Here is a 12,902-nt window from a genome sequence, read left to right as displayed (position 1 = left end):
CCAGTCTGAGACAGTGGAATCAGCACAGTCTTTAACTTACCCAGGTATCGCACTGTATGCCAGAACTGGCTTACAGTCCAAAAGATATGAATGTTTGAGTTCAAAGATGTAGGGTTCCGTAAAAGAAAAGCAACAATAAGAGGGTTGCATAGTCTGTAAAATCATGACAACTAACTTGGTGAACTGTTAGAGCCCCGAGCCACAGTTGCTGCTGTCCATTAAGGGAGGGGTAATAAAACTGGGAACTGGCTTCCCACAGCTGCTGAAAAGGAAACAGTCTGCTTCCTTTCATCGCCTCCCGAACTTTTGGAAATTCTTGTTCAACTTTGCTTTATAAGTGTCATGTAGCACTCCATCCACTGTTAGAATGACTCCTGTGAGGCTTTTGCATATTGGTCAGTTAAGTTTCAACTCAGTTTACAATCCCTCAGAAAAGGAGAATTGGTAGAGTTTTTTTCACAAAACTATGCAAAATGATATGACATTTATTTTAGAATCTTTTGGGCACCTTTGCTCAATCTCTGTAAAACTCACCATGTTTATTTCAGAGATGTGATGTAATTGGACAATACTAAATTAAATAGTGATTTTAATACAACAAAATGGTATGTTTTTTATTAAAATGTCTCTTTACCTTCCATCAATAGTGTTTCTTTAGTTATACAGTTATTTATATCATCTTCGTTAACTCTGCCTTAGCTGATGGCCTCTTACACAATTCAGATAAGTTACTAGATAATGCTTCCATTCCCTGGAATTTTAGGATCCATGAGGACTTAAAAAGAACAGTTGACCTGTGTCAAAAAGCTGAAGCAAGTGGAGTTTCATGGATTACAGTACATGGGAGAAATGTAGAAGAAAGACATCAGCCTGTACATTATGATGCAATTAAAATTATTAAACAAAGTATGTCTATACCCATTGTGGCTAATGGAGACATTAAAACATTAAAAGATGCTGAAAATGTTCATCACTTGACGGGAGCAGATGGTAAGATTAAACACTTTTTTTTAAAATAAACTTGGAAATCAGTCTTCTAAGTATTTATTTTGCCTCAGAGTAGGACATGATTTGAGTGTTTTGGGTTTTTTTACTCTTAGAAGAGAAATGAAAAGAGGATGTTTTAGATGCCTTACAAATTCATAAACAAAATCACTCATAATCATTAGAGCACTACAACACTGTTATTGAAAACTACAAATAAAGATTTCAAGGGCAGATTACAAAAGCCTTTGCTTAATTATGTCATCTCATCACTCAGAAGTGAAGTTCAGAGGGACCTTCAAACATTCATTCCCTCTTTTTACAAAGCTCTTCGTCTTTTATAGAACTGTAAATTTCCTCTTGGAAAACTCTATTCCCTGCACATGGAAATAGTTTTCTCGCAGAAAGAAGGCAGAGAAAAAGGAAATATGGTTGAGCCAGATGCTTAACAACAGTTAAGATGGGTAGCTTCAAGGACACAGTGAGACATTGCACTCTCCTATCTGTATGTATCTAACTTGTCTTACACTTCAATTGTAAAATTTTGGCAAAAAGGAATTTTAGGATCCATGCAGTTATTTGGTGCCTGTCACAATGGATTCCTGTAGATGTCTAGGATTTCAGGACAGTATGGAAATTCAATATATGTTTTGAAGGAGTGGTGTGGATATACAGAGTTTGGGTCTTAGAGAATACCAGGACAGAGAACAGTAGCCAGTATTATTAGTGTTTAGGAGCAACAACAGAAACTGATAGTACTGAACTGCCACAGTGGCTTTCCTCTCAAAGCCAAAGCAGGAAGAAATATCTATTGCCTAAAACAAGAAATATTGTTTAGTACAATACAAAAGAAAATATAATAAAGGATGTTTTCATAACCCAACTGACCTTAAATAACAAAAGTATAAGGCATCTTTATGTTTTAAGATATCTATCAAAAACATAAATATAAAACATAGGAAGTACAATCCCAAAACTTTGGATTTTTTCTGACATGTACAATACTGAAAGAAATTTGTCATGCTTGATCATCCTATCTTGTAAGATTGTTTACAATGCAGATAAAACTGAATCATTTTGTCACAGGAAAAATAACAGTCAAATTTGGCTGGATTTATCTGACAATTTAGGATTCGAGTTGCCAATATGCTGGTTTATCTGGAAAGCAAAGATTTGCTGCAGACCAAGAGCCCTGTGATTCCTATAACTGAGACATTGAGTTCTTGTTGGAAGGATGATTCTAGGTCTGTTAATCAGTTGAGTTACACTAAAAATCATTTTGTGTGTAGCAAGTGAAAACAAAATACAACTGAATTGCTGTTTAAAAAACAGGGAAGAAAGGCTTCTGTTCTGTGTCCTGTGTATTGTTTCAAAATTTCTGGAACAATACATCATGAAGTTGAACTTTTTGACAGATGACATAGGTGCTCTTGGGCTTGGAATGTTAAATGGATTTCTCTGATGGAGCTGTACAGCTGTTCTGTTGTTGTCCTGTTAGTAGTCCACCAACTTTGTATGTTTGCCATAATAGGTGCTATGCAAAATCAACAGGAAAATTTAATGTTAAATTTAAACTTTATTGTAACTTTGTGGTTTAATTTCTCGTTTGAAGGTATAATGGTGGCTAGAGGACTCTTAGCAAATCCAGCTATGTTTGCCGGATACGAAGAGACACCTTTGAAGTGCATCCAGGACTGGGTTGACATTGCTCTTGAGCATGGAACTCCTTTTACATGTTTTCACCATCACTTAATGTACATGATGGAACGGATAACTTCAAAACAAGAAAAAAAAGTTTTTAATGTTTTATCAAGTACCTCATCAGTTTTAGATTATCTGAATGATCATTATGGTGTGTGATAACTTAAACTATGCATGTAAGTATTGTATGAAAACTTGTATTTTGAAATTGCTGATACATTGTTATAGTTTTACTTGGGCTCCTATTTATTAGTTAAATTCATATATTGTGTAAATATTTTCAATACTGTATAACATTATGATCAGGCTGATACTTTATATTTTTACTATTTTTATATCAGCATTTTCCACCCAAGAGGTAGTCCAGATTCCATAAATGTGGAATTCTGTTTACAACGCATTCCTCTACAGAGGAGTGACTGTTACAAGACTCCAGGAATTTATTTTTGCACAAGGCAATTGCTTACAACAGTATGTTTGCAAATTTGGGACCTTTCCTGCTTTAACTTCCTAAAATCAGAAGGACTACTCATAAATAACACCAACAATTTCAGACCAAAAGAATAAGGGGAGCAATTACAGAAATACTTGCTTTATCTAGCATAAATTGTACTTTGAGTAGATTTTTTTTTAAACGTTTAAAGGCAGTGAGACCTTGAAGCCCAGCATAGTATCCTTTCTTAAATTAATGTTCCTTTTGCAATTTAAAACTTTACATACAACTTGGCAAAGTTCCAGATTTCACTTAGAAAGAAACCTGGAATAGATAAAAGATGACAGAAAGAATTAGAGAGTAAGATGAAGAGATGGTTTAAATTCTGTTTCCTACTCATAACTCATTGTCCAGTGGAAGATACCTATTTTATTGGTAAGTGGTATCATAAATACTTTCAGTAATCTCAAATCAAGTACATGTCTTACACTTGTGCTTAAAACAAAGTTGGAGGGACTATACTGGAACATCTTTCAAAAATTTAGTTGTGTACTGTATTTTACATAGAGACCTAGCTGAATCTAGAGTCCAAGACTTGAATGTTCAGACTAACTAAATACAGTTTTATCTATGGTATAATAATTATATAAAAGATTAAATCCCTCTCACCTACCAAAACAGAACTTTATAGGTCAAAGAAAAGCTGACAGATTTTCTCAGTGGGGTTCTTGCATTCCTTTCTGCCTGCTGGCCTACTGCTTATCAAAGCATGACAACCACTTGGCTTTGAATCTTTGTATAGGAGGGAATAGTGAAAATTAAAACAAGATAATAAAATTGCACACCAGCTGTATTTGTTCCGCAAGGGAAATTTCACACATCTTCTATGCAGTGCAATTATTTGTAATCAATTCATTTGCTTCCTTTATATGTTTACACAGAAATTCATACCAGAACTTGCTTAGCAGTATCAGAGTCAGAATTCCTAATTACAACTATGAATATACAAGTGAATAGTTCTAAATTTTCTAAATAAATTGCTTGCTTTTATATACAGTTGTAATTGTTTTTTAATAAATGTTCTATATACAGTCTGAGCTTTTTTTGCCGTTGATGCCACTATCCAAATCTTTTTATCATTTATCATAATTATCATAATTATTGTAATGCAATGGCATAAAATACTCTTGGTCATTTTTAGTACAGTATGTGCTCCCATTTAGGCATCATACAAACAAAGGGTTGAAAGGGGTGACCTGAGTCATCAAGTCTCATTCATTATTTATGACAGTGAAGTCATGTAACTCTTCTGATATGGTCACCCCCTAATATGGTCACCCCCTGATGTGTTTACAGAGGGGAAACTACAGCTGTCCTAAGCTAATCAAGACAATCTCAGGGTTGGGGTTTTTGGGGGTGTTCGTTCTCTCTCTCTCTCTCTCTCTCTCTTTTTTTTTTTGTGTGTGTGTGTGTGATAGATTCTCCATTCCCTCAGACAACCAGTTTTTCACTTGTTCTGGCTTGTTAACTTTCCTTGACAGTGGATGAGCAGAACTATACATAGCTTTCCAGGTGAGACTTCAGCACTACAATGGCATTAATACTTCTCTCTCAGATGCATCATTTACTTTGCTCCAACTACTGCATCAGGAATCAACTACCATTTGCTGTAACTGTCCCATGAAGCACAAAGTAGCAGAGAAGAATGCTACTTATTAAATATAACACAATATAATAACACAAATGCAAGACTTTTTTTTCAATAGTGGGGAAGTAGTATTTTAGAGTACTTGAAGTACCTTGACCTATTTAGAAACTAAATTCTTGACAGTTTTGAATGCAGCAGTTGTTGTGCCTGTGTGATATCAATCATAGCAATTTCTGCCTGAAGTATAAGACCTAGGTTGCAGTTAATATTGCTAGTAATTAGGGAGTGCTTGATCTGGCCCAATTATTCATCATAAAAGTCAATGGAAGTTTATCATCCCTTTCTGTAGGTGAAGTTAATGGTTCTGCATGAAACTGTAGCTTCTTGCTCTTGTCAATTTTGTATGCGTGGACATACTTTTCTGTGTTGACAAAAAAAATTGCAAAAGTGGAGTCTTGAAGTAATACTCTGAACAGCCTATACTGTTTATATATATAAATTGCTAAAGATATACCTTTGAGCGAGTTATTTAACTTTCAGTTGTTTTAAAATGTCATATTTCTCACTATAAGCCATTTGAATAGGGGAAAATACAGACCTTCAGCTCTAAAATCACTGGATGTATTCCTTGTTTGTGTATGTTATTTGTAACATCATTAGGTGTTCAGTCTGTCCATTTTCTAACTAACTTTCAATTTTTAAAAAGTTATTGTGGAAGTAGCAAAATATAAAAGCTTTGTTTTGGGTCTTATGTCTCCCACAACTGATACAGCTCTTTCTTTTAAGGCACCCTGCAAAATATGCCGTATTTTCATCCATGCTTGTACTTCCTTGCAACTTTCACCCTACTGAAGTAACCCCTACTCCCTCATATACCACATACAATCCCCTTTTCTCTTTTCCCTACTGGAGTTGGTTCTTGGGCCTCTCGTCTGTCTTGGGTTGATGGTTAGGCAAATGCAGTTGCGTGATGGTTGGACAGCAGTCCGGCAAGACAAATCAGAACGGAACAGGGCTGAACTTTCTTCTTTGCCTTTCTTTCAGTAGAGAATTAATAGGATTTCTGTCCTTAAACCAGCTGTTAATTGTTACAACACACTCAAGCATTTCATATTTCAACTGCAGCTTAACTTTGCCACCTTATTGATGGGGGAGAAAGGTATTTTTGCAAGTGTTATGTTTCATGGTTTGATAGTTTTTCTAAAGCAGCCAGTCATTATATTGTATGGCACCAAGCATTGTGATCCACAGCAAAGGAGGAGGCTTTAGACCAGCAGCCCAGTCTTCTCCAAGTTCAGCTATAAGAATACCCTTGCAGGAGTGGCAGCATGCACTCAGCAGAATAGGGGTCTCACAGACTTTTGCAGAAAGGTCTCCTTCTTTTCCTTTGCTACCTTGGATCTCGTACCAGATGTGGCGGGGAACATGCAGCCGTTGCAGTGGAAGTGCACAAGAGTCCCTACAGAGGGAGTCATCCCGAGATCTTCCCAAGTCCCAGCAGTGAAAAAGCAGACTCAGCCTCAGCAGCAGCAGGGATATGCATGTACAGGCCGAGCAGCATGAGGCTGGTCTACTTGGTGGGCAATCTACAGTGCTAACAAGAGTTGTGTAAGCAGCTCAGAAGTGGAAACTGCTGTGCAATTAAAGGAGAGAAAGTCTTTAAAAAAACATTTTTAATAGCTTTAACAGAGTATAATGGCTGTAGGCCAATAGCTAAAATTTAATAACTAAGACATATTAAGAGGTTATGTTTTGTTTATGCTTCTTACTAAATATGAAAACATGTTAGAAATATTTCTGAAAACCCAGACTGTTTCCATTGTGTAGATCAGATTGAAATGGCTAGTGGTATTACTCTCAGATATGTTTTGCACAATCAATATTTGGGATGTAACCTTTCATCCAGACATTGGTTGGCAACAACTAGAAAAAGGTTAACACATTGGCTCAACCCCCCAGCCACAGACCTGGGAAATCTTAATTTCAGAGTAAACAATTTCAGAGTGAGTGCCGCTGCAAACAACTGTGTTCAAAACTGCTTATGTAAGAACTTCCTGACCCATTTCAGTCCTCATGGATTAGGGTAACAAAGAGGTACTATTTACAGGGTTTAAATAATCTGCATCATTTTGATGGAAATTAATTGGGACAGAATTCCCAAAACAGTGGGGCTGCAGGCAAATAAGTAAAGTGCTGACCAGGCCTTGGCCTGAGCTGACTGAGCAGGGTGTGGAAACCCCTGGACGCCACAGGAGAAGGCAGGAGGCAGGAGGTAACAGCAAGAAGCTGGCAGAAGCTGCCGATGGTGCCAGGAGGGACAGCTGTGTTTCGCAGGCTGTAGGGAAGGGGGTTATGTGAGAAACAGCCGAACTTCACAGGTAACTGGGGAGCAGTTTGGGGTCATTCGGGGAGCAGAACCTCGCAAGGCCGCCTGTGCCAGTAAAACCATATAGGCCGAGATTATCGAGGTTCAGTACTGCAGATACCAAGTGCAGGTACAGACGTGGCAACACTGCAAGCAATGGGGAAGGGTGATTAGGTGCGGCTTATTAAGGGGCGAAGGAGTTACAAGAGCGGCAAGACAAAGATAGTCGGCAAAATGGGGAAACCAAGGCACGGGGATCACGTGGCGGGAGCCTCCCTCCGCCGATAAAAGCACCGCGCGAGGCGAGGCCCCGGCCCCCGGCCTGCCCCGCCGTGTCACCCGGCCCCGGCCCGGCCCACGCCCCGCGGCCCTGGCCCTGGCCCCGGCCCCCGGCCTGCCCCGCCGTGTCACCCGGCCCCGGCCCGGCCCGGCCCACGCCCCGCGGCCCTGGCCCCCGCCTTGCCCCGCCGTGTCACCCGGCCCCGGCCCGGCCTGCCCCGCGCCCCGCCCGCCCGGCAGCGCCGCCGCCGCCTCCCCCTCCCCGCAGCGCCGGCGGGAGGGACCGGCTCGCCCGCTCCCAAACCCGTCCCGCTCGCCCGGACGAGGCCCCGCTCGCTCCCCGCCCCTTCGAGAGTGGCTCGCCGCCATCAGGCTCAGCCCGGCGCCGGAACCGCGGAGGTTGCGAAGGCCGCGCGGGCAGCGGCGGGGGGGGGGGGGGGAAGATGAGGCCGGGGAGGGGGCGGCGGGAGCGCGAGGGGCGGCGGCCGGCGCGGCGCGGCGCGGGGGGAGAGGCGGCGGCGCTCGGGTGCAGGCGGCGGGGGGAGGGGCGGCGGCGCGCGGGGGCAGGCGGCGGGGGGAGGGGTGGCGGCGGCGGCGGCCCCTCGCGGGGGCCGCTGCGGGCGGGGAGCGGGGATCCCTTACGGTTGTCTGTCGAGTCTCCCCCCCCGGGACGGGCCCTGCCCCGAGGGGAAGGAGTACAGCAGGGGACCCCCCTCCCCGCCGTTGTGGTTGAGTTACTATAAACATCCTTCCCTGTGAAACTGCGGGGCACGGCGAGAAAGGGCGCGGGGCGGCGCGAACGGCGGCGGCCGTTGGGGGAGCCGTTAATGCCCGGCGCTGCTCTGTCCCCCGCAGGCCTCCGCCGAGATGACTTTTCAGTGGACGGCCGTTGCCATCTTCCTGTACGGGGAGATAGCAGTAATCCTAGTGCTCTGCCTGCCTTTTATTTCTCCTCTGAGGTAGGAACCAAGTGTGCACTGGGCTTCTCCCCATCTTCCCTCTGGGATTTCTGGAGTGGGCACATGAAGGAGGGCATCTTATGTAAACTCCCTGAGAAATGAAAGCACAACGCGGCCTTCTCAGGAGTTGGTTACCGAGTTTACGCAGTAAACCACCGGAGCAACTTTCCGGGGGTTTGGTGTGCGCTAGGCATTGTGGGTGCGGAACAGATATCTGATATTCAAAGCTAACTGTATGCAGTATTTGTAAGGGCTGTAAGAAATTTGTGAGCGTTTGTTTAAAAAAAAAAAGGGGGGGCAGACTTCTGCCTGATGTAAAAGATTCAGGACTACTGTAAGGCAGGCATCTTTAAACATATATAAGAAGAACATACTAATAGTAGTTCTGGAACACCATACAGACATTACGAAAAATCATTCATTCTTGTCAAATAAATGCCCTTATTAAGGGAAAGAAATGTAACAAACAATGTATTAATTACGCTCATTGTGTGCAAAGGCCTGGCTTACGTTACTGTCTTAAGATTGTTTCCTCTAAGTAGCTGTTTAACTTCAGTAATATTATTTTTATTTCTTTTTAATAAATAAGGAAAGCTAGAGAAGCTGGCTTCTCTACAAGAAGCTAGAGAAACAGAATTTTGTTTTCTCCAGAAGAACATCAGTAATTAAAAAAAAAAAAAAAAAAAAAGGAATGAAACCTTAAAACTTTTCAGAAAATTTGCCACTGTCTCAGAGTTGTGTGAAAGGATTAAATACTTGCTTTCTGCAACTTTAGATATATTTAGAATAAAGAATGCAGGTTTCACTGTAGTAATACGTTAGAGAACAAAACAGAACTTTGCAGCATGTAGAGTGAGCAATTGCATACTTAAGCCTGTGGAAGAGTCTTTAAGTTGGTTGGATCCTCCACAGCCAGTATCAAAGTATACCTAGTTTTCCTCAACTTGAGAAGTTGAAATTGTTCTTAAATCTAATTTAACCTCCATTTTTACAAGCCAGCTCATGAGGAGTTCAACATTACAATGTAGATTACTGAGTTCTCCTATTTTCTACTGGTTTCTAGTCAAAAAAGCAACTATATATGTGAGAAGGTGAAAAATATTACAGCAGTTGTAATCAGCAGATTATTAATAATGCTTTATGTGTGAGGAAATTAGCTGCAAAAATGTCTGAAGGCTGATGACGTATACTGGGTATGTAGAGAGTATTAGAGCAAGTTTCACTTATGGTATAAATAGGGCTTTGAATCCAGTCTTTGAAGCTGAAAGGCAAATTCATAACCTGCAGCGCTACAGAAATTTATTCAAATGTTAAACACACTGCTTTTAATGATACACAAAGGATAGATTTTTGCACTAGCTTCAGTGAGTCTGGTTTGTAGTGTTCAGTTATTCTTTTGAGCAGTGGTTTCTGAAAGAATGAAATACCTTTATCCTTTATGTGACATGTTCAATTCTCTTGTTAACAACACTGTCACAGGAAGCTGGTGGGGTTAAAGATAAGATTTAGCAGTTGTGACAGTACCAAAGGGCAGTGGTTCTGCCAGACACTTCTTGGTGGCTTGGAAGTTGGTTCTGTCATAATGGTAAAACAGGCACAGTTAAAATAAGATGTGAACCTGCTGTTCTTTAAAGTTTCAATTTACTCACTTGTCAGTCTTCAAACAGATATTTTGCCTCTTTTGTGCCTACACTCTTCTGGGATTCTGAACTCCTTTTCAAATTTGCCAGCAAGTTTTTAAGTTCCTGGAGAAAACATATGTTGACAAAATAAAAACGCAAGTTCCCCAAAGGACAGAACTGTACTGCGAAGGGAATGTAATATACGTAGTTTTGGCCACTATTATAATATGGAAGGATTGTATTTATGTGCCTTCTGTCACCAAAAGGAAATTCAGCACTAACATATGTGAATGTTTATGCTTCTGGAGGAAAAATAAGGATGACAGTGTAACAGAGGAAGATTTTGCAGTAAAGAGACCTTATTTTTACCCTTAATATAGCTTGGCAGCATAGCTGACCTAAGGTAGTACCTCAGGTAATCACTTCTTTTTAAGTGAAGATCAGTATGAAACTTGGAGAAACACACATTCTAAGAGTTGGTCAATATGACTTCCTTTGGGTTGTCACTTGGTCTTGATTAAAGTTAGCTTTTTGGTGGATAAAGATTATGGCTGTCTGCTATGAAGCATTCAGATGATACTAGACGATTTAAATAAGCTTAGCGCACATACAGCGATAAAATATTTTAATTCTTTCTGGTGCAGAACAAGTTGGAGATGATGCTACAGCATAGTTTGAATCAAATTCTTAGTAGGTTTGAAACTGCTTTGCTGAATGACAAATTTTAACAGTCTCTGGAGAGTGCAAATACTCTAACAAAAACTGGATATTTTACCTGAGTAATCAGATACCAGTATGCCTGCATTACATCTTGATGGCATGAATAGGTATTACTTCATTTGCATAGTAACACTGATTCTAATCTGCAGAAGAAAAAGGGACTAACTAGTTTGTTGTCTCTGGTGGGTTTCAGTTCAGCTGAGCATACCAGGTGTTCTTCCTTTGTGCTGCAAACTTGAGAATTCTTGTGGATCCATCCATGCAGTAATATTGAATAGGCAGGTGATTGTTAAAATGAAGACGTGCTCTTCGCCACACTTGGACCTCTTTTTCTCTCTGAAGTTGCTTCCTTAGCCAGCACATTTATGTTCTTGAAAGAGGTTTTAACCCTTGACATTAGAATATAAACCTGAGACTTGTCCTTTTGTTTTTACTTGCAAGTTAGAATGTAATAACAATCTGAACATTTACTTTAAAACTAAGCGACTCACCTGGTCAGTATAAAAGATGAGCCTTCAGAAAAAGAACAGTAGAAATTATCTTGATTCATTGAGGGGGGTTGTCTTTTTTTTATTTGGCAACAAGGAGAACAAGTGGGTGAAAATAAAAATGACAGAATGGGTTTTACATTCTTTACCCCATCCCTGAATTCGTTGTATTGTAGTAGTGACTGAACAATGATAATAAAGTAATACTAACTAAAGTGAAAGCTAAAATAAAACATCTGGAGAATACCTGCTATTATATGAGATGTTTTCAAGTCAAACTAGCTGTCTTTGCCTGTACTGGCAATGAACAAAAAAAGACAAGTGAGCTGAAGTGCTGTGAAAGTTGTGTACACCTAATCCAAATTCTCTTGCAATTAAAACTGCTTTCTTAGATCTCATATCAATAACAAGGCTCTCCTCTGTGAGATTACTATGCTTAAGCTCTTCTTGCAGTATTTAATTATTTTTGAATAACACAGTGTTATTTTACAGATGGCAGAAGATTTTTATGATTCCTCTATGGAGCAAAATGGCAATTTTTTGGAACAAGGCATTCCTTACAATAATAGTTTTATTGATCGTCTTGTTTCTTGGTAAGTGTTAAATAATTTCTTAACAAATGGAAAAATTTAGCAGGTGTATGAGGTTTGTGACAGTAGATTGATTGGAAGGATTCAAGCCTAATGGGAGACGATTTATTTGTTTAACAGTTCTACAACAGATTGGAAGAGGAGGAGAGGGCTTATACTGTGTTCTTGTGTGAATGCTGGGAATCCAAATGCAGTAGTAATATAGCAGTGAATGAGGGGGAAAAATGGAACTGCATCTAGGCTGCTACTTGGTTTCACTTTCTTGCACAAGCAAAATGAACTTGAAAGATCTGATACCAGTGTTTGGCTGAGCTGCTCAGCCTGCAGTAGATGGCACTCTTTCTCTCAATTGCTGTCAAAATAATGCATGAGAAAAATATCCTAAAGCTGTTTGTACTCTTACTCAGCACAGATACAAATCAGCTGTTGGCTACATTTGTTGTGAGTAGATCCTGAGATCTATAAAGCAGGAGTAAAGCTCTAGTGAAATTTGAGCTTGAATGATGACCTTCTGCCTGACAGAATTCATTTAATGTCTGTCCTGGCTGCTTTGCATGGTTTGTGTATTGTTAAGTATCTTCTGTATTTCAGTGATAGAAATAGTTTACCAACATGGATAGGAGAGAAGTGTTTACAGTGCTTTACAATGAAAATGCTATGTAATTCCAAGTTGATTTAAATACAAAGAAAAAATGTATGGTTTTATTGTCTGTGCTGAGAGAAGTGCGCTGCATGCATGACAAGGTCACAGTAGACTGCAAGACTGTATTCCTAATAATAAACAAAATACTAGAAATGCAAATAAGCATTTTTATCACATGTTCATGAGCATCTGTTTATTTTAGAAGATCCTTTAGCAGTAGATCTTGCAGTAAATGGCTTAAGATTGAAAAGTGGTGGATTTCAGTTACTCTCTTTGAACTTCAGTCAGAAACTTTGACCAAAGTTTGCTTTTTGAGTTGGTGATAGTCATTGATGTTCAAGGAAAGGCAGACTTGGGTAAAGTAAAGCAGTGTTGCCATAGCATAAGATGATAAATTAATGCAGGACTGGAATCTTTCCATAGCAGAGGAGTATGGAATTTTGTTTGATCTTAGTCTTCATTGTATTGTT

General features: G+C 40.1%; 1 protein-coding gene across 1 annotated transcript in view; it reads left to right on the top strand.

The window, feature by feature from the left end:
• DUS4L (dihydrouridine synthase 4 like) overlaps window positions 1–12,902 on the top strand; it is a 45,661-nt gene that overhangs the window by 12,099 nt on the left and 20,660 nt on the right. The window contains exons 6-10 of the mRNA XM_067299377.1: window positions 764–990; window positions 2,597–2,838; window positions 7,651–7,809; window positions 8,266–8,369; window positions 11,692–11,792. Coding sequence (XP_067155478.1) covers window positions 764–990; window positions 2,597–2,838; window positions 7,651–7,809; window positions 8,266–8,369; window positions 11,692–11,792 — 833 coding nt within the window. The remainder of the gene's footprint in view (window positions 1–763; window positions 991–2,596; window positions 2,839–7,650; window positions 7,810–8,265; window positions 8,370–11,691; window positions 11,793–12,902) is intronic.

Source organism: Apteryx mantelli, chromosome 1 (genome assembly GCF_036417845.1).
Source record: "Apteryx mantelli isolate bAptMan1 chromosome 1, bAptMan1.hap1, whole genome shotgun sequence".
NCBI classification, from domain to species: domain Eukaryota; kingdom Metazoa; phylum Chordata; class Aves; order Apterygiformes; family Apterygidae; genus Apteryx; species Apteryx mantelli.
Note: the sequence above shows the minus strand (reverse complement) of the source record. Positions and strands in the feature narration are given on the sequence as shown.